The 20234-nt window shown below is 33.0% G+C and overlaps 5 protein-coding genes across 6 annotated transcripts; 1 reads left to right on the top strand and 4 right to left on the bottom strand.

Moving 5' to 3' along the window:
• Positions 1–398: 398 nt before the first annotated feature.
• LOC143915302 (uncharacterized) lies at positions 399–2604 on the bottom strand. Its single transcript, XM_077435872.1, has one exon. It carries the CDS (start codon positions 2602–2604, stop codon positions 862–864), a length of 1743 nt encoding a protein of 580 aa, XP_077291998.1. The 3' UTR covers positions 399–861.
• On the bottom strand, positions 2383–5484 carry LOC143915303 (uncharacterized). Its single transcript, XM_077435873.1, has 3 exons — positions 5175–5484; positions 4800–5105; positions 2383–4726 (listed from the first exon to the last, which is right to left on the bottom strand). The coding sequence occupies exons 1-3, from the start codon at positions 5280–5282 to the stop codon at positions 3416–3418; spliced, it is 1725 nt and encodes a 574-aa protein (XP_077291999.1). The 5' UTR covers positions 5283–5484; the 3' UTR covers positions 2383–3415.
• Positions 4383–10201, bottom strand: LOC143915304 (uncharacterized). The gene is made up of 4 exons (XM_077435874.1): positions 9901–10201; positions 9587–9832; positions 8182–9470; positions 4383–4522 (listed from the first exon to the last, which is right to left on the bottom strand). Exons 1-4 carry the CDS (start codon positions 10006–10008, stop codon positions 4507–4509), a joined length of 1659 nt encoding a protein of 552 aa, XP_077292000.1. The 5' UTR covers positions 10009–10201; the 3' UTR covers positions 4383–4506.
• Positions 10202–11583: 1382 nt separating this feature from the next.
• On the top strand, positions 11584–15275 carry LOC143915066 (ankyrin repeat domain-containing protein 49-like). Its single transcript, XM_077435490.1, has 5 exons — positions 11584–11652; positions 11917–12099; positions 12908–13034; positions 13107–13285; positions 14668–15275. Exons 2-5 carry the CDS (start codon positions 11925–11927, stop codon positions 14907–14909), a joined length of 723 nt encoding a protein of 240 aa, XP_077291616.1. The 5' UTR covers positions 11584–11652; positions 11917–11924; the 3' UTR covers positions 14910–15275.
• Positions 14631–17877, bottom strand: LOC143915065 (WD repeat domain-containing protein 83). Of its 2 annotated transcripts, XM_077435489.1 has the most exons (7): positions 17736–17849; positions 17592–17659; positions 17147–17390; positions 16987–17080; positions 16782–16914; positions 15264–15372; positions 14631–15180 (listed from the first exon to the last, which is right to left on the bottom strand). In XM_077435489.1, the coding sequence occupies exons 2-7, from the start codon at positions 17656–17658 to the stop codon at positions 14931–14933; spliced, it is 897 nt and encodes a 298-aa protein (XP_077291615.1). In that variant the 5' UTR covers position 17659; positions 17736–17849; the 3' UTR covers positions 14631–14930. The 2 variants fall into 2 exon arrangements, with proteins under 2 accessions (XP_077291615.1, XP_077291614.1); XM_077435488.1 differs by having other exon boundaries at positions 17592–17877.
• Positions 17878–20234: the final 2357 nt, after the last annotated feature.

Raw genomic sequence — 20234 nt, 5'->3', positions numbered from 1 at the left:
TGCAGGTCTTATGAATTTTTTGCTTACTATTCTTACAAAAAAAAAATATCTATATATATATATATGAAAAAACTTCAATTTAGGTGAAGACATTATTGATTTAGATCAGGGGTCTCCAACCTTTTTGAGATATAGGCCAGTTCAGAATTTTAAACGTATGGAGGGCCGGATGAAAGAAATTCTTATTGGAATCCAATTCAAACAAGTTTGTATATATTTTTTAAAAATTAAAAAGGTAGTTTTTGTACAAAAGTTTACGTACAAATTCGAAAATAAAAAGGTTGGTATCTATAAAAAATCATCAAAATTATTACATTTATTTATTTTATTCTTTTTACATATTTATTTATTTTTATTTTTTATATATATGTACATATAAATTTTTTAGTTTTCGATCAGAAAATTCTGAATAGGTATAGTTTTAGACAAATTATTAGAACAAGGAAAACAAATGATGAACGGTCAAGCAAAAGAAAAACGGAAAGTTTTTTTTTGCATTTCATTTGGGTCTTACCTGGAAGCCATACCCAAATACGAATTTGAGGTTTTTTTTGTATAAAATATCACGATCAGGTCAATATTTTTAATAAGTTTTAAAATTATACATTTTAAATTAGTTTTTAAACATAAAATGGTGCATATAAAAAATTGTGGGTTGACACTATTTTCCACCAATTTTTTTTAATAATTACATACAAAGATATGACATGACATTGTCATCATTAATTTGTACATTATACATTAAATTTAGTTTAATTAATATAAATTTTATATGAATATGAAATGAGCACAAGTGGTACTAATAAAATAAAATGAAAGTGGCACTAAAGACCAATATAAAATAAAAGCAAAAAATAACGATTACCCTATCAGTTCATTTTTTTCTTCTGTGGGCTCCTCAGGTTCAGCGATGAGATTATTATAAAAATTATGGTGTGTGACTGGTATATAAGGCAACAGTGTTAAAACGTCTTTTACTTTTTTACTATTAATTTTTCGAGGTGCGCTGTATTTAGGAATTAAATTTACATCTTGGACAGATCGTTCTTTTTGTTTTAGGTTTACTTCAGTATAAATTGCATTTTCACTATATTTAATTTTCATTTGTAGAGGAAAATCTTTTGCAAAATGAAAACAAACTACCTCTGCAAATTTTAATAGAGTTCCATCTTCACAAACTTTCTTATTAGTATTAATATTGATTTTAAGGTTTGAAAGGCTAAAAAAATCGTTTATTTCCATTTTCGTCACAATAAACTTTTTATTTTTACTACACTTCTCGATAACCTCTCTCCAGTGATCTGGTGAGTAAATGTTTGGTTCTCGTGCCCTAAGGTATTTTTCGATTTTTCCAAAACTCCTATCAGACGGCAAGTTTGTATGTCCAGAGATTAAAAAATTGTGTTCAATTTCGTCAAAATTACCCGAAGAGGCTAAATATGTCCATAGAGATGTAATATTCCAATTTTTAATCTGACCACAACAGTCATCAGAAAATATAATTAAACGTTTACCCTCTAAATTTCTTAATTTCAAGTACTTCAGTATGCAGCTTCCAATTTCATCACTTCCTCTTGCTGCTTGTGACTCATCCCACAGAAACATGTAGCCCACATCTTGGCCACAATCGTGTATTCCAACATTGAATGTCCATAGCTTTCGTAGATAGAATGCTGGCCCGCATGTAAGTTTAGGAGTGGGCAGGGTTTGCTGTAAATCTATAGTTATTACATGAACGTCAGAATTTTCTTTGGCTAATAAAGACAAAGTTTTCATTTTTGTTTTCATGCTCTCGGCATATCTGAGATGAAGTTCCTTCTCAATACTCAACTGTCTGTTTTGTTCCTCATCAGTTTCATTTCCCATTTTTTTATCACGTGTGTCACACGTTTTACACGTATCGGATTTCGGAAGTTTGAAACCGATGTTATACTCTTGGCAAAATACTCGTCTATACTTATCTACAGATACAGGTTCACAATTTATTTCTTCACAGTATTTAAGGTAATGAGTATTATAAAGAGACGCAATATTTATATCACAATTTAAATATGCTTTATCAGGATTGGAAGTACGACTGTAGTGGGACTGATATTTTGGTATGGCAGCAATATGATCGTGGATGCTAGCCAAACGAGCTCCACTTATCTTATTGGGTCTATTGGTATGTTTACCTCGTTTGTCTGTTGTAGGAACCCGGCATACTTTAATTTTAATTTGAATTTTATTAATACGTCCCCGATTATTTTGAAGACCGTGTATACTTAGGAATGATTTCTTACATACACGAATATCTTCTCCGCTGATTTTCAGTTTAAAAATGAAACTTTTTTGCCTGTAAGACTCGTCGGCCCTAGTACATCCATATCTTCTTTTAACGTTAATACATTGTATGTTTGAAAAAAGGTATGCATTTTGTTGGTTAAAATCTTCAAGACCCCAGAAAGCGTTAAAAATGGTAATTCTCATTGCCAAAGGAATTTTTATGTAGCATTTCATAGGACATTTACACATGGTACCTAGAGTGCGTGCAGGATTTTGCCTCATCTTATTCTTGTATATGCGGCCCTCATTCCTTCGCTGTTTGTTTAGATTTATTCTCATTTTCGTCTTAATTGGCGATGGAAGAGACGGTCTCAATGGTTGATGTAATATATTATCATTAACCGCATTCTAAAAAGAATACACACTTTTGAAATTAAAATCTAAATCATTATCGAGTTTGGCATCAAAACGATTTTGTCTCAAAATCTTGCAGTAAAATAACGTCAACCCACAAATTTATTTTTCAACATTCATATGTAGTTTCTATGCCCTTTCAGTAACTGGATAAATTGGTCAGAGCTATTGTTCTGTATACATGAAAGTACAATATGATGAATAGGTTATACATATATGAATAACAAATTGTAACGGTTTTAATTTTTTTTTTTTTTGGAAAAATTGTAAGGGCGCCGAGTAGAAAGTTGCATTAGGGGCGCTGATAACCCTAGAGTTTCACATATGTATAAATTTTACAACAAATGATTTTAAGCGAATGTCACACCGGTGTGGTTTTCACCCTATATGGGGTGTATATTTCAAATTTAAGCAAGGTAAGATTTTTCAGGAAAAGATTTTAAACAAATTTCGTATTTGTTCAGCTTTTTCCAAGTAAGAATTTTCATAAGTTCATATTTCGTAGTGAACGTTTTTAAGTAGACATCGAAATTTTGTGGTTTATCTCCGGTATGCGTATTCATGTGTATAATTAGATAACTTTTATGAGTGAACGATTCTGTACAAATGTCACATTTGTATAGTTTTTTTCCCAGTATGAGATATTATATGTGCCGTGAGAGTAGACTTTTGGGAGAACGATTTTAAACAAATATAACAATTGTTAGGATTTTCGGTGGTGTAACGAATGATTTCATCACTTGTTACACTTGTGTGGTTTTAACCTAGTATGAGTGCTCATATGCCTTGAAAGGTTAGACGTACTTGTGAACAATTTTGAGCAGATATCACATTTGTACGGCTTTTCGCCGGTGTGCGATCTTTCATGTTGCACATAGTTAGATTTTGTAAGGAATGATTTCAAGCAAATGTTACATTTGTATGGTTTTACCCCAGTATGAAATATTTTATGTGTCCTGAGAGAAGACTTGTCAGAGAACGATTTTAAGCATATATCACATGTGTACGGCTTTTCGCCGGTGTGCAATCTTTCATGTTGCACGCAGTTATATTTTGTAACGAATGATTTAAAGCAAATGTTACATTTGTGTGATTTTACCCCAGAATGAGACATTACATGTTTATTGAGAGAAGATTTGTGAGAGAACGATTTTAAGCATATATCACATTTGTACGGCTTTTCGCCGGTGTGCGATCTTTCATGTTGCACGTAGTTAGATTTTGTAAGGAATGATTTCAAACAAATGTTACTTTTTTGTGATTTTACCCCAGAATGACACATTATATGTCTCTTGAGAGAAGGCTTGTGAGAGAACGATTTTAAGCATATATCACATTTGTACGGCTTTTCGCCGGTGTGCGATCTTTCATGTTGCACGTAGTTATATTTTGTAACGAATGATTTAAAGCAAATGTTACAATTGTGTGATTTTACCCCAGTATGGGATATTTTATGTGTGGTGAGAGTAGAATTTTCAAAGAACGATTTTAAGCAGATATCACATTTGTAGGGCTTCTCGCCGGTGTGCGATCTTTCATGTCGCACGTAGTGAGATTTCGTAAGGAATGATTTCAAGCAAATGTTACATTTGTGTGGTTTTACTCCAGTATGAGATATTATATGTGCCGTTAGAGTATGCTTTTGAGAGAACGATTCTAAGCAAATATCACATTTGTAGGGCTTTTCCCTGGAGTGCGATCTTTCATGTCGCACGTAGTGAGCTTTCTTAAGGAATGATTTCAAGCAAATGTTACATTTGTGTGGTTTTACCCCATTATGACATCTTTTAGTGTGCCTCACAAGATAAGATTTTCGGCCGAATGATTTCAAGCAAATATCACACTTGTACGGCTTTTTTCCAGTATGAGATATTTCATGTTCCGCAAGGTGATCTTTTATAGCGAATGATTTTGAACAAATATTACATTTGTTAATATTAGAATGTGTGGAACATATTTTATCTGAAGTTATTGGTAATGATAAAGGCTCAATATCGATAATTATTTCCGATTTAGAACCACGCGAAGCAACTTTTTCTCCACGCATCTGTAAAATAAAACGCATGTTATATCATTTCATATGTGTGATATTTTTACACTGGTATTAGATATCACTTTACCAGTGAATTTGTATTTTCAATTAAATGGACGTTTTGCTTAGAATCGATCCATTCTAATTCTCTATTATTTGACTTGTCAGTGACGAGAGATTTACAAACGTTTACCGGCGAATCGATACTGGATTCATCCTTCCACACTAAATCTTCAAGCAAAATCTCTTCCGGTTTGATCTGCAAACACTCATTTATCCTCAGTTTAGATTTTTCGTCACTTTGAATACAAACGTTTCGAAAACTGCCAAGCAATTCTAGGTTATTGTCACACGCTGGACATATCGTATCTGGCAATCCGTCATCTCTCTCAACCTGCAAATGGTGAAGCGGAAATGAGACTTACTAATCAGATGTTACAAGTCAAAAGAAACCGAAACTGACCTGCAGCTGACAGCAGGTCCAAATGCGTTGAACCAGTGGATAAGGATTGTTATAGATGGAGACAGAAGTCTCAGATGGAGAGAAACGAAGGCAAAGTCTACATTCCATCTCACAAAAAAGCCACAAAACAAGAAAAGCAAATGTATGATGTAAATGCGTAAGTGTGATATTTACTGTCAATTTGTCATTTGTGATTTGGTTTAAATAGCTTGCAGTTTTCAGCTATAAACTACAATAGCAACACATCTTTTTTTTTAACTTTTATTTACATCATATGTACATAATTTATATAATTATCGTTTCGGTGATTATTCCGCACAAAATTATCTCACACACGTCACTTAAATCTCGATCATGGAACACCTAGCACCTGAAAATTTCATCCATCTATGTATGTAGACCAGTGGTTTTTAGCTGGGAGTGCAGGTACCCCATGGGGTGCGAGAAGGTATATCAGGGGCTACGGGAGTAGTTTCTAACAAAATAAATTTAGTTTTGTGATATTTGAAAACTATTTTTATATTCGATGTCATCGGCCAATTTTTTTCGTGACGAAAGGGCATGAGTCCTTGTAACTAAAATAATATAATTTATGTCAGGATATCGCATCTTGCTCTATCCTCAATTCTCGCAAATAATAACGAAAGTTTTCTCAGAATTTGCACACCGTCGTCTCTACTGGTATACTGTTTACAATTGTTTGTGCGACAGTGGCAGTATAGCAAAAATTTTCTTGAGACTAGCATGTGTATACACACGAAAGTTTGATTGCTAACGTTATCTACCATTTTAAAGCAGAAACAGATATATACTTAATTGTTCAGTGATTAAAGCCCGAATAGGATATAATGATCACACAAACGTAAGAATTTACATTATTTCTAATTATTATTTAATTGACCGTAGTAAACCCCGCCATGTCAAAAAAACGCCAGTGGAAAGACAATTAAGTTGGTTACGGATTCACTTGTACAACATAAAAAGATGATACACAACGACCTCAATGCATCTTATGTTCCAAGATGTTGTCAAACTCCAATTTTAAACCATCAAAGTTGTTGGAACATTTCAACAATGTGCATGGTGGTGAAGGTGCAGGCCATAGTCTGAACATGTTGAAGTCAAAGAAGGCTCGATTTGATGTTAGTGGTACAAACACAAAATTATGTGGCGCAAAAATTCATAAGTCCTTGTTAAAAGTGTTCTATCAAGTGGCATATCTGTGCGCTAAGAAAAAAAAGCTTGCAATAAATGTATTTTTCTAAATTAAAGATTCCAAAACTCATTTTTCAAGGGGGTGCGGGAACATATTTTCAGATTCAAAGGGGTGCGGCTCATTGAAAAGGTTAAGAATCACTGATCTAGAACTACACACGCGAACTTAAGAGCCAGATATTCCGTATTAATGATTTCGTGGCAATGTTTGTCGTATGCGCGAAATAATCCGTTTACCCCAGAAATCATATGTTTTTATTAATCTATTATTTACATCTTATGTACATAATTTAAGAAATTATCATCCACCTACGTTGGCAATTATGTGCAGTTTTTACCATTCTTAAAAAAATATATATGAAAAAAACTTCACTGTTGGGGAAGAAATCATTGATTTAAATAAATAAAGAAATCATTGGCATCTCTTGGTCACTCACGGAATACAATTTTGGTGTAGTCAACATATATAAAATATCTGAATTCAACAGTTCTAAAAAAAAGTAGTTCTATAAAAAAACGTTGAAGAATTGGAAGTTAAATAATTAAACACATGCAAATTCAAGTTAAACGGTAAATAGTTTCTCCCATTACGGGTACATGAAAAGAATTACGTGGATTAGACAACTGTATGTGGGTACTTTTCCTAAAAAGTTAACCTAGACAGAACCGTAAATAATTAAAAATAAATAAATGAGTCCATTTGTAATAATTTGTAATGAAATCAACGGGCCCGACACTAGTTTATAATAATAATTGAAACAACCGTCTGGTCGTATTTATTATGACTTGGTTGGTCTGTGTTGCCACTCTTAAGCATGCATCAGTGTAGCCACTCTTACGAATACATCAGTGGTTGTACAAGATAACTATTACTAATATTAATGAGTTACTATTACTATGTTACCACTGTTTAACATTTCAAGACCTATAACAAAAGATAAATATGACGAGTTTACTGCCTTGCATACCTTCTATTTATCCTGCTCAAAATTTTAGACATTTTATACTGAAAATAAACAAAAATCCAGACTACCTAGTCCACAATACGCCCCATTTGCATCGATTTTAATGCAATAATATGCCTGTATATGTAATTTCTGGTAATCATTGATGGCGAAATTTTGGCGATTTACTGGTGATGCAATACCTAGTTAAACCCCATTCCTCCATTGTACTGAGCTCCGCCCCAACACTCCGCTAATTTCTATCAACATATAAAGTAAATGAATAGAACAAATGAAAAATGTGACCAATATACATAGTTTATATATATTTATTAGATGTATAGATTCTATACATTTACAATAGTGTGTAGAATATATTTAAGGCATGGTCCATACGAATTGAGGTACTGCAGCAGCCAATCAAATCGGTTTTGTATGAAGAACCTATATACAGGTACATACATGCAAAATATTGCCTACGAACAGCCACTGTTGTATATATTTAAGAAAGTTCGCCAGATTTTTTGGCAATTAATCTTAAACAAATTGTGGGACGAAAGGAATGAAATCACGGTATTATTGTAAACATGACTATTTGATGTGACGGAAGTAAAGTAGCAGCCACCAACGTGGCCAAATCGGTCCCAACTCACAAGATGGCGTCATAAAACCTTTAAATAATCTTTATTTATGTGGTTTTATGAGATATCTTATGCGTGGAAAGGCCAGAATTTTGAGTAAATGATTTTAGGCAAATATTACAACTGTATGGCTTTTCCCCAGTATGAGATCTTTTATGTTTCACAAAGTCAGATTTTGTAGTAAATGATTTTAAGCAAACATCACACTTGTGTGGCTTTATTCGACTGTGAGACAATTTATGTACGGAAAGGCTAGACTTTTGAGTATATGATTTGAAGCAAATATCACATTTGTGTGGCTTTTCCCCGGAATGAGATCTTTCATGTCTTCCGAATTCAGATTTTGTAGCAAAGGATTTTAAGCACATGCTACATTTGAACGGCTTTTCCCCAGTATGCGACATCATATGCCTGGAAATGTAAGACTTTTGAGTGAATGATTTCAAGCAAATATCACATTTGAATAAATTTTGCCTAGTGTGTGATTTTTCGTGTACCACAAGGTAAGATTTTTTAGCAAATGGTTTCAAACAAATCTTACAATTGAACGGTTTTATGCCGGAGTGAGATCTCATGTGTACATCCAAACTATTATTTTGAGCAAATAATTTGAGGCAAATATCACATTTGTATGGTTTTTCTCTAGTATGAGATTTTTCATGTCTCAAAAAATAAGATTTTATAGCAAATGATTTTAAACAAATGTTACATTTGTAAGGTTTGTCTCCAGTGTGAGATCTTTCATGTCTCACAAGGTCATATTTTATAGCGTATGATTTTAAACAAATATCACACTGGAAAGGTTTTTCTCCGGTGTGCGTTTTCATGTGTACAGCAACACTACCTTTTTGAGTAAACGATTTTGAACAAACATCACATTGGTAAGGCTTTTCCCCAGTATGAGATCTTTCATGTCTCACAAACTCACATTTCATAACAAATGATTTAAAACAAACAAGGCAATTGTACGGTTTTTGTTCAGCGTGAGATCTTTCATGTATTGCAAGGTTCGATTTTTTTGTATATGATTTTAAACAAATTTTACATTTGTGTGGAAATACACCACTATGAGAACTGATATGTCCCACAAGGTAAGACTTTTGAGTAAATGATTTTAAACAAATATCACATTTATGCGGTTTTAACCCGGTGTGAGATTTTTCATGTGCCACAAGGATAGATTTTGTAGCAAACGATTTTATACATGTGTTACATTTGTATGGCTTTTCCCCAGTATGAGATCTTTTATGTGTGGAAAGACTTGACTTTTGAGTGAACGTTTTTAAACATATATCACATTTATGTGGCTTTTCTCCAGTATGAGATCTTTCGTGGTCCACAAGGTAAGATTTTCTAGCAAATGATTTTAAACAAATGTTACATTTGAACATAATAGAATGTGTGGAAAATATTTTATCTGCAGTTTCCGGTAATGGAGGTTCAATATCGATTATTATTTCCGTATTGTGATCAGAAGTAGCTTTTCCTGAGTGGATCTGTAAAATAAATCAAACGTCATACAAGTGTGTGATATTTTTATAGTGAGATGAGACACCAATAACGGTGAATTTATATTTTTAATTAAATTAATGTTTTTTTAGGAATCGCTTACTTTTGAAGCATTCGATTTCTCTTTACTTATTTTGTCATTATTTTCTGAGGAATTAACACCCGGCTCATTCTCCCATACTAAATCTTCAAGCAAAGTTTCTTCCGGTTTGATCTGCAAACATTTATTTAATTTCGGTTTGGATGTTTCAGCACTTCGAATACAAACTTTTCGAAAGCTACCGAGTAATTCCAAATTACTGTCACACGTTGGACATATCGTATCAGGCAATCCGTCATCAATCTCAACCTGCAAATGATGTAGAAGTAACGAGACTGACTAATCAGATGGTATAAGTTAAAAGAAATCGAACCGACTCGTAGCTGACAGCTAGTCCAAATGCGTTCGACCAGGGATTGAGGTTTGTCATGAATGGAGACGGAAGACTCGGCTGGAACAGGGCAAAGGCAAAGTCTGCACTCCATCTCGCAAAAAGCTTTATGACAATTTACAAGAAGCTGAGCCCATGATCCTCTGATTAATTATTGGTCCAAATTAAACACGGCTTACAGCTATAAACCAAAACGATAACAAATGATTTTTTGGTTCGGTGATTACTAGTCAAATGTGAACCGGTCACAGGACAACCGGTCGCTCTAGATCGGTCACACGTGATCACCCGTCTGGTCACAACCTAAAACTGGTCACGAGAAAACTGGTCACACCCTAAAATCGGTCACGAGAAAACTGATTTACCGATTTTAGGGTGTGACCAGTTTTAGTGTGACGGGTGATCACGTGTGACCGATCTAGAACGACCGGTTGTTCTGTGACTGGTTTACATATGACTAGTAGTCCGTTTACCGATTTTTTCTTATTTGTTTATTATTTAGATTCTCAAGCAAAATAGTATAATGTTTATTTAACCAGCAGAATACACTAGTGGTTAGCATATAATGTTTCTGATTTGTGACTCCAGGTCGATCAGAATTTCACTGAATTTTTTAAAAATGCTGCAAATTTACATATTTGACAATAGATCTCTATGTGAGTGTTTCTGGCCAGGAAGGCGCATTGGGGTTACCTGTTAGGCCTTCCAGGTATAAATTAAAAATAGTAAAAAAATAAAATAAAATAAAAATTTCGAGAAAACTGTGCTATTTATTGATTAACTAGTGTATTTACTTATTTGATATAGTCTTTTAATTCGGTGATTATTGCGCATAAAACGCTTGTGCACAAAAGTCACTAAGATCGCTATCACGGAACATCTGGCAAAAGTTCATCATACTATTGAAAACTCGGGTGCTAAATATTCCGCATTCGCGATTTTCGTGGCAAAGATTGTTTTTTTTTGTGCAATCGCAATGTGCGTAATAATCCTTTTAGCATTCTTTTAGTTTGCCTGTGACCAAAATGGTTCGGCGATTATTCAGCATAAAGTGATCCCGCGCCCGTCACTTAAATCTCGATCTGGCACCTGAAAACTCCATCAATCGAAAGCAAGACACGTGAAATATTATACTAACGAAAACTCGATTGCCAGATATTCAGTATTTACGATTTTTGTGACAACGAATGTTGTGCGCGCGATTACAATTTGCGCAATAATCCACTTACAAACTAAAACAATAAGTAGGTAGAAAAACATTACATTAATTGATTGTGAATTAGTAAACATAGTGCTAGTAGTTAATAACAAACAGGAGCCATCATTTAAAATTGAGGATACAAAAATTATTTGGAAATATCATCAAGCAATCTTATTGATTTTTAAAAACTGATTTTTTTTTCAAATTAGCTAATCTTTTCAATAAGCTTCTTAGCTAATAACTGTAGCGTTTCCCTTAGGTTTCCACAAGGTGTTAAAATATGTACAAACTGTACATTTTTGTTGAAAGCTTTCGCGTAATTTATACAAATACATATATTTAGATAGTTCTCAATATGTTTAATTTTTGAGAAGACTATATGACTAACATCTTACTTTACTGACTGGATTTCAATTATAAACGCGTGCAAAATTGATGAAAAATCTGCAAGTTTTGCTGATATGAATTATTGTTGGCAAGAGTGATTTACTGTCAGTTTGACAGTTCAAGTTTGGCTGTTATTTTTTTATAATTGTGGTGATTATTTTAACCATTTTTTAAATGCATGATTGTATTACTCAAATCATTCGTTTTGTAAGATTTTGGTGAGATAAAATATGTATATTCATGTCGTTCGATCAGATTACGTTTTTAGGTTATTTTCTATTGTTCGTAGCTTCGGAATTTGTATGTGTAAAAAAACATACATCTTTAAAACATTATGTTTTTCAAACTGAAGTAAAACGCAAACATCTTAACCAGTTTCAATATATTCGATATTTAATTACTTTTTTATCGCAGGTGAAAGTATGGGTGACATAAGTTCTGATGAGGAACGGGACGTGTTGAATCCAAGCAACATGTCCCGCCTCAGCGAGGAGATCAAGAAGAAGAAGAATTCTCCAGAAACTAGAGGCATGTTCGTCTCTGGTTGGGACGACGCTGATGCCGACCAGGGTGTTACCGAAGAGACGAATCCACACGGTACATTCAAAGCCAGCAAAGTTGCGTTTACGTTTAGCACCGAGACATTACTGGGTTCGATCCCGTGCTAATCTTTAACCGTTGGTCTGCGGCCGTCTTTTATGGAAGCTTTGGGCGACAAGTCTGTAGCGCTGCTGTCTTCCATAGAATTTATGAACTTTGCACGGGATTTTGAGGCTTATATGCGCCTATTTCAACTGTTTTAAGATTCAAAATTGGTTGACTATATTACTGAGAGTTGAATGCCATCTATTCAATTTGCTTAAAATGAATATATACCAGTTAAAAATTTGTTTTTTGTGGAATCATACTGAAACCTCGTTTATGTGACGTCACGTATTCATACAATTAGAAAGAATGATTATTTGACAATTAATCCAAAACTACGAGATATATTATGTATTTTATTGTTTAAAATAATACTTTGTGTTAATTAACATATCTGGTTACTTGATTAAATATTAAAATCTGTATTTAAGGTCGAAAACTCGATTGCCAAATTCGCGAAAAAGGTGTCGCGTACAGGGCTTGTTCGCTATATTTATTGCCGCGGGCAAAGGGTTAATACTGGTGGTTACACTTGGATATTTGTCGATCGTTTCTTATCAGAGTTTGCCAAATTTATCTGATTTCATTGTTGAAACGGTTCCTCAAATTGGCAAAAGTCATCCTATGCGCTGTCACAAATATCTGAATTTGATTTATGTACAATGTGTAAAAATTTATGTACAAGTCTAAATCCATAGATGTCTCAATGAAATTCAATATAATTTATTTGCTTTATTAAAAATATATTCATCTGTTTCAGAAACTCCGGAAAAGGAAATACTATGGGCTGCTGAAAATGGAAAGGTCGACGTCTTAAGAAGTCTGCTTGAAAGTAATTCCGAACTCAACAACGTCATCGACGATGACTCATACACTCCATTGCATAGGTTTTTAACAATGTTGCTAGTAAAATATTGAATTTTGTTATGAATTTGATTAATTTGTTTATTTATTTACAGAGCTTGCTATAACAACCACTTAGATATCATAGATGTATTACTATCGTATGGTGCAAACGTGTCGGCTCGAACTAAAATGGGCTGGCAGCCATTGCACTCAGCGTGCCACTGGAATCATCCAGATTGTATAGGCCGACTCTTTGCCGCAGGCGCTGACGTCAATGCTCACAGTTCCGGAGGTTGATTCAATACTTATTAGTAGAGACACGTATTTTGGGCATCTATTTTTGTCAATTTTAGCATTTTCATTTTGCATTTTAGCGTTTTAGGGCATTAAAAATGTTCAATTTTAGCATCTATTTTTATGAAGAGTTTAATTTTAAATAATAAAAAATTTCGATGAATTTTAATAAAATTTATATACATATATACAATTTAAAGACAATTAAAAAATAATAGAAAAATTCAAAAATGTTTTGGAATTAAAATTACAATGAAAAAAACATGAATATAAAAATAAAATACCAATTAAAATTTATTAAAAATCATCATGGAGCATATTTCTACAGATTATTTTTTGAGATTCGTGCAACGATCGGTAACAATTATATTGTATTTACTAAAATACCTTTCAGCATCCACACTATTGACGGGACACCAAATAGATTTCAGAATGGCGCAACCAAACTCTTCATATTTAATTTTTGTTGCCATCAATAATAGCAATATATCCGGAGTGGATTCACTTTAAATTCTCTATATTACTTGTCTAAAAAAGTGCTGATATCCTTTCAAACATTGAGCCTCTGTGAATACATTAAACAATGGCAGGTTTCTAAAAAACAAAACTGTTTCTTTAACATTAGTATTAGATTTTGTACCTGCTACAGATGGATTGAATAGTTTACTCAATATTTGGAGGAATAGATTTATCTCATTTAGTCTTGAGTGCGAGTCTAGTTTTAAAACGCTTTTTTGAGCAACCTTTTGGATACACAGCTCCAACTGTCTTCTTTTGTTTACAGTAGTAGACAAAAGCAGTTGCTTTGTTTCAACAGGAAAAACACCGTCTATGGTAAACTGCAAGCTCTGTTTTATCCCCTCAATTTACGTGTCATTCAGTTTCAAAACAAATATTTGAATAAGGGGTTTCCAAATGGGGTCTACGTGACGAGACAGAATGTTAAATTACAGAAAACACAAATATCGGAAGGCAAAGATCGAAAATCGAAAGCTCAAAAAAAAATGGTGCATGGTAAACGGTACATACTCACTTAATTTGCGCGAGCAGGATACAACAGGAACAAGAGGAACATGCTTTTCCTCCCGTATTCTCGCGCACATTAATACGGGAGGAAAAGCCTGTTCCTCTTGTTCCTGTTGTATCCTGCTCGCGCAAATTAAGTGAGTATGTACCGTTTACCATGCACCATTTTTTTTGATCTTTCGACTTAAGATCTTTCGATTTTCGATCTTTGCCTTCCGATATTTGCGTTTTCTGTAATTGAACATTCTGTCTCGTCACGGAGACCGTTCCAGATGACAGCACTGACTACTGATACATATTCAAATGAAACAACTTTTATGTCTGTATATAAGATTTTATTAATTCGAATTGTAGATCAAACGCCGTTACACATCGCAACTTCTTTGAGTCACTGTTGGAAAATGGTGCAGTTGATATTGCTTCATCCCGATATCGACCCGTTTGTGTTAAACAAGACAGGAGATGTGCCGAAGGATATCGCGCGAAGGTCCGGAGTTCACGAGTACTTGTTCGACATGGCAGCTCCGGCTATTACTTACATCAAATCGCAAGAATTCACCGTCAATCCATATATAGATGAACATATAGATGAATAGTAATTTTACTGTAGAACATATTTATTTATCTTCTGGAGGAGTCCACAATTTAAATTCTCCTTTAGACGCACTGATGAATATGTCTTTGTTTGGATGCCCAGTCAAAGAATGTACCACCGAGTCCGCTGAATGATAGTAGCGCCTGACGACTTTCGACGTCATCAAATCCCAACACCAAATTTCACCAGAAGCCGATCCTGACATGATGTTCGAATCTGTGTTGCTGATTAAATTTTCTATTGAATAGTCTTCAGTCTTGTGGCCGGAATACCTAAAAAAAATCATTTGATCCCGATAAATTTGATCCAAACATTATATTATGTATAATAATTATTATATAAATATATTTTTTACGTTGCTAAAAGTTCTCCTGTTTGTTTTTCTATGAGTCTTATTGTACTATCAGCTGAAGATATAACTATACATTGTCCATCGTGTGTTAAAGAAGCATATGTAATTGAAGCTAAAAGTAGATGAAAAAAAAAAGTCATTACAAATTAATAAAAATTACAATATATAAAATTATAAAGTGTTTTTATCTATTATACATATACACCCAACACTATACAACATTAAAATTACCGCTCGAGTTTGTACGTTTAGATAAAAATAAAACATTGAAGTAGAAAACCAATTCGTATAAGCACGGTGACATAAAAAACTGGCCAAATAAATACACGAATAATATTTTTGACTTAAAAAATTTGCTAGATAATTAATAATAAGTATTTTAAAGCAATAGAAAATCACAATCAATAGAAACAACATCTGAATATTGATTACGCGCCTACCAAATGTGTGCAACACACACAGGCGGCCGAAATAAATGGGAGTCAATAAATTATGTTCCTTAAAAAATACGAAACAAGACATTGTACTTTTAAAAATGTGTTTAGGTTGTCTTGTATACTTGTGGATTACTGTTGCAAGTTGCAACTTGTAACACACCCAAATTATAATTCAGGGATATAACGGGATAGCAGGTATAGCTTTGGTTCGCATAGAGCTAGGTCTTTTATGTTCTATTATCTTTGCAACTGCCAGATGTATTTCTTCAAGGATGTTGAGTATTGGTTGGTCATCGAAAAAACAATGTTTTAGATGTGGGATTGGGAGTAAAAACACTATATTTTCATGAATGAACTTGAAAACGTCCAGTCTCTCTTGTCATCTGGTCCTGTTCAGAACCAAACGTTTTGGTTTTTTGTCTGTTTTTCTGATTAATTTTTATTGTGATTAAAATTTTCAACACTATATTTCTCATACAATATTTATCACAAGATAAGATTTTTGCACTACTTGAATGAATTTTTTTTTTTATCAATATGATTTATACAAATGTTGATAAAATTAAAGAGCGGTCCTGATTCCGATAATCACTTTGAACACAGCAATACTAGATTTTGAGTTAAAAACAACAAAAGCCAAAAAACTGCGCAATTTTTTAATCGCTCATATCTCATAAACAAGAGCGAACCAACGAAAATCAATATCATATTCGAATTCAGTGGGCCAAACTTAGTAGGCAATGATTAGTCTCCACTCTGATATATTTTTTTTGTTGCTCAGTATGTTTAGATGGATTATTTGAAATTGATGGTGGGTTTCTTTTGGATAATATGAACCTGGGCTATTCGATAAAAAGTCTCAGAGTGTAAACACTATAAGTTAGGTGATTTTGATTGCCATGCAACTCCACAGTTTCAATGTAGAACCATTAAATTTGGTATATAATACCCTAGCCTAGATCATATATGTGTTTTGGATGACTTTGGAGCCTGAGATCGATATTATATATGCATATATATATGTGCAAATGTCTTCAGATAAAGCTAGGTATATTTTTTAGTGTTAATATACTATATAACACACCGCCAATGAAATCGGAGTACATCTGTCCATTCCTCAAATCGTAAATCCTGGTGTGACAGTCAAAAGAACTTGTCAATATTTCATGATCCGAAATTTGAATCGAACTTATACAATCCTTGGCATCGTTCAAAGTCTGTAACAAAATACAAATAAAATTTAGAATACCGTCAAATATTACAAAGTGATAATGCGTCGGTAAACTTGCTTGAATCGGGCTGCTTTTTCTAGTCCTCATGTCCCAACACATGACGGTGTTGTCATGCGAACCTGAAATGGCGACTGTAGATTCTTCGTTGAATCTACAGAGAGTATGATTAGTTTTTGTCGACTATTTTTATTTTATATGGTATTGATTGGGTACTGACTTGACGCAACAAACGCTACCGCCGTGTCCGCGTATGTGTCTGATAGTTTGTCCTGTGCTGACGTCCCAAAGTATCACTGATTTGTCGCTACTGCACGAGACGATCTGGCTGCTGTCGCAGGATCCCGCTGCATCCAGAACCTCGTTGCCATGGCCGCCGTAACACTTCAACATTAGCTTTCGATACGGGTTCCATAGTTTGATCTTTTTGTCACTTCCGCAAGTCAAACAATAAGAGCCATCGACTGGAGAGAATGTGATCGTAAATATGGTGATGGATTTGTACGAGGATAAGTTCATATGTACACGGGGTGGACGATTAGTAATTTGAAAATTAATGAAAGTATTCATTTTTATGTGTCAAATCATCAAATTCTTTCCACCCCATGCTGTATAATGGATTCTGCTGATGGTTCTTGATTGTACGAACAGAAATCATTTCTTACCATTGAATCTTACGGCACGCAAGGCTCCTTGCTTGGCATCTATCGCCAACTCGCATATCAGGTCCATACTTTTAAATAATTAAACAAATCAATTTTTATATTCATGAAAATATAATAATTGCTAATAAAAAATTATAAATTCACAGTTGGTTAAAGATTTATTCAAAGAACAGGACGAAATGTTTGTAATCGTAGGTTATGTTAAAAATTACATACAAATGACATTTGACAGCTGTCAAACCGTTTGGTCGAAAAAGTATGGTTTCCGGCTAAAACTTGCGACAATGAAATTTTGGTTCGGTGATGATTGGTCACAAAGCGCTCCCCCAAAAGTCACTAAAATCTCTATAACGGAACATCTGGCAGCCGAAAAGTCCATCATACTAACGAAAACTTGAATGCCAAATATTCCGCATTCGTGGTTTTTATAGCAAAAATTTTCATCAAAGTGACCATCGCAATGTGACTAATAATCCAATTACAAAAATTTTCGAGCTAGATTTTCATAGATTGAGGAAGGCAGTTGATTATAGAGGAAATTCTACAGTTGCTCGTCATTTGAATTAAAATAATACATTCATAGAAATAAACAGATAGCAAATTTATATATTGCTATCAGTTCATATTTTAAGTAGTGAAATAGAGCACCATCGAGGGATTAAAAGATATTGCGTAATTTTTTTTATATTTTATTTTAAATTTAAATGGCTAACGACCCAGCAGGAATGGTTTACAACTGGAATGTTTCCCCTAGTTAAAATTCAATTTTTAACAAAAATGATCTTTGAAACCCTAAGGTGGTACCACTATTAACAGAGTCAGGCTCGATATCAGAAAAAAGTAGCAGTGCTTTACTTTAAAAACACACCTCTTGTATAATTTGTATATAAAATTATTATTTTGAATAAAAACACCAATATTTTTTTTACTACCGCCATCTATGTATAAAATTAATGACTACCAACTGTCACCGAGATTAAAAATCTTCGGACCTGAAATGCTTCTTATACGATATTTTATCTCTATCGTAATGGCGAAGGCTCCATTTACTTATATTGATGACCAAAATGAGCAATATGGCAAAGTATGAAAACGATCGGATAAGAGGCAAACTTTTTCCTGAATAATAATCATAAGTGAAACGTAAAGGAGGTATGTAATAAAAAGCACTCCTGTTTTCAAATTTTTTTGAATTAATTCTATAATATTGCTTAAAACTAAATGAGGATGAGTAAATGGCGCCCCTTTTGGGGCTAGCGCCCTGGGCGACCGCCCGTTTCATCCGCCTCTCGGGCCGTCCCTGAGTAGGGCAAATACTATAATTATTATTTACCATGCAATAATCATTAGTTATTTGAATTTTATGTTAAGTAAAATCTATATTTAAAGTTGAAGTACATAATGAAAATTAACGCATTCAAGATTATCAACACACTTTATTTTGTTAGTATATGATAAAACATCGATCTTCATAGAAAAGCATACAGTAAGATTTACAACTTATATTATGTGAGAATATTTATATATATATATATATATATATATATATATATATATATATATATATATATATATATATATATATATATATAATATGTAGTTAATAGTAAATTTTGTAAATAGTTATGTGTTATAGTTATTATTTTTCATATCGACAAAGGTAGCACATTTATCAAAAATAAACGGAAAAATGTTAAATTTAATTATAAGATTGCTTTTTTTTTAAAACTTTACCAAGAAAACGAATGATTTTTTTTTCAGAAAGCGATAGTTATCTGTCAGTCCAGAACACAGACATTAAAGGCACACATAGATGTGTATGACACTTGGAAATAAAATTTGCTTCCCTCACAAGATACACATAGACTTTAAATTAGGCCATCTACAATATTTACACTTTTTTGATGATTATTATATACATATTTTCAACATTTTCATAATATTGTTTTATTTTTTAAACACTGGTTGGTTGCTTTCAATACGTTCAGATTTGATTCTACGATTTCTTAAATATGTACTTGAATTTGAAATACAAAAATTCTAACATGAAATAGCAGCCGATAGGCATTCTGAATAAGTATGTGACTAAAAATTATATTTATAATAAAAATATGATATACATACATATGTTATTTATATATTATACACACATTTTTCAAATCGATGATAAACTATATATTAATATACATAGCAAATTTGATCATCGTAAAGTGCACATTGCACAATTCAAGTTTTGATAATTCGAATGTCTTAAACTTAAGCTAAGGAAACTATTGAATCCATGAAATAGATGGCATTATATATAATTTATTATATATACAATATATAAAGCATGCGACTAAATTGAAGACGTTTAATGTGAAACATACATACAGTGTAATGTAACATAATATGTTACATTATAATTTACACGTGTACATGTCTTTTTTCGGTCGCACGTTTAATATTCAAAATTATATTAAAATGTGTACCTTTCTTATTTATATAATTTAAACATGCAATTGTAATATTGGATTTACATATATATGTTTGTTTATAAATGTGAGTGTGAGCGTGTATAATTGATATGTAACATTCAAATAGATATTTTTAAATGGTGCAATTATTTCAAATCAAGCTTACAAATATTAAAATTCATCTACG

The sequence above is a fragment of the Arctopsyche grandis genome, chromosome 8 (assembly GCF_051622035.1).
Source record: "Arctopsyche grandis isolate Sample6627 chromosome 8, ASM5162203v2, whole genome shotgun sequence".
NCBI classification, from domain to species: Eukaryota; Metazoa; Arthropoda; class Insecta; order Trichoptera; family Hydropsychidae; genus Arctopsyche; species Arctopsyche grandis.
Note: the sequence above shows the minus strand (reverse complement) of the source record. Positions and strands in the feature narration are given on the sequence as shown.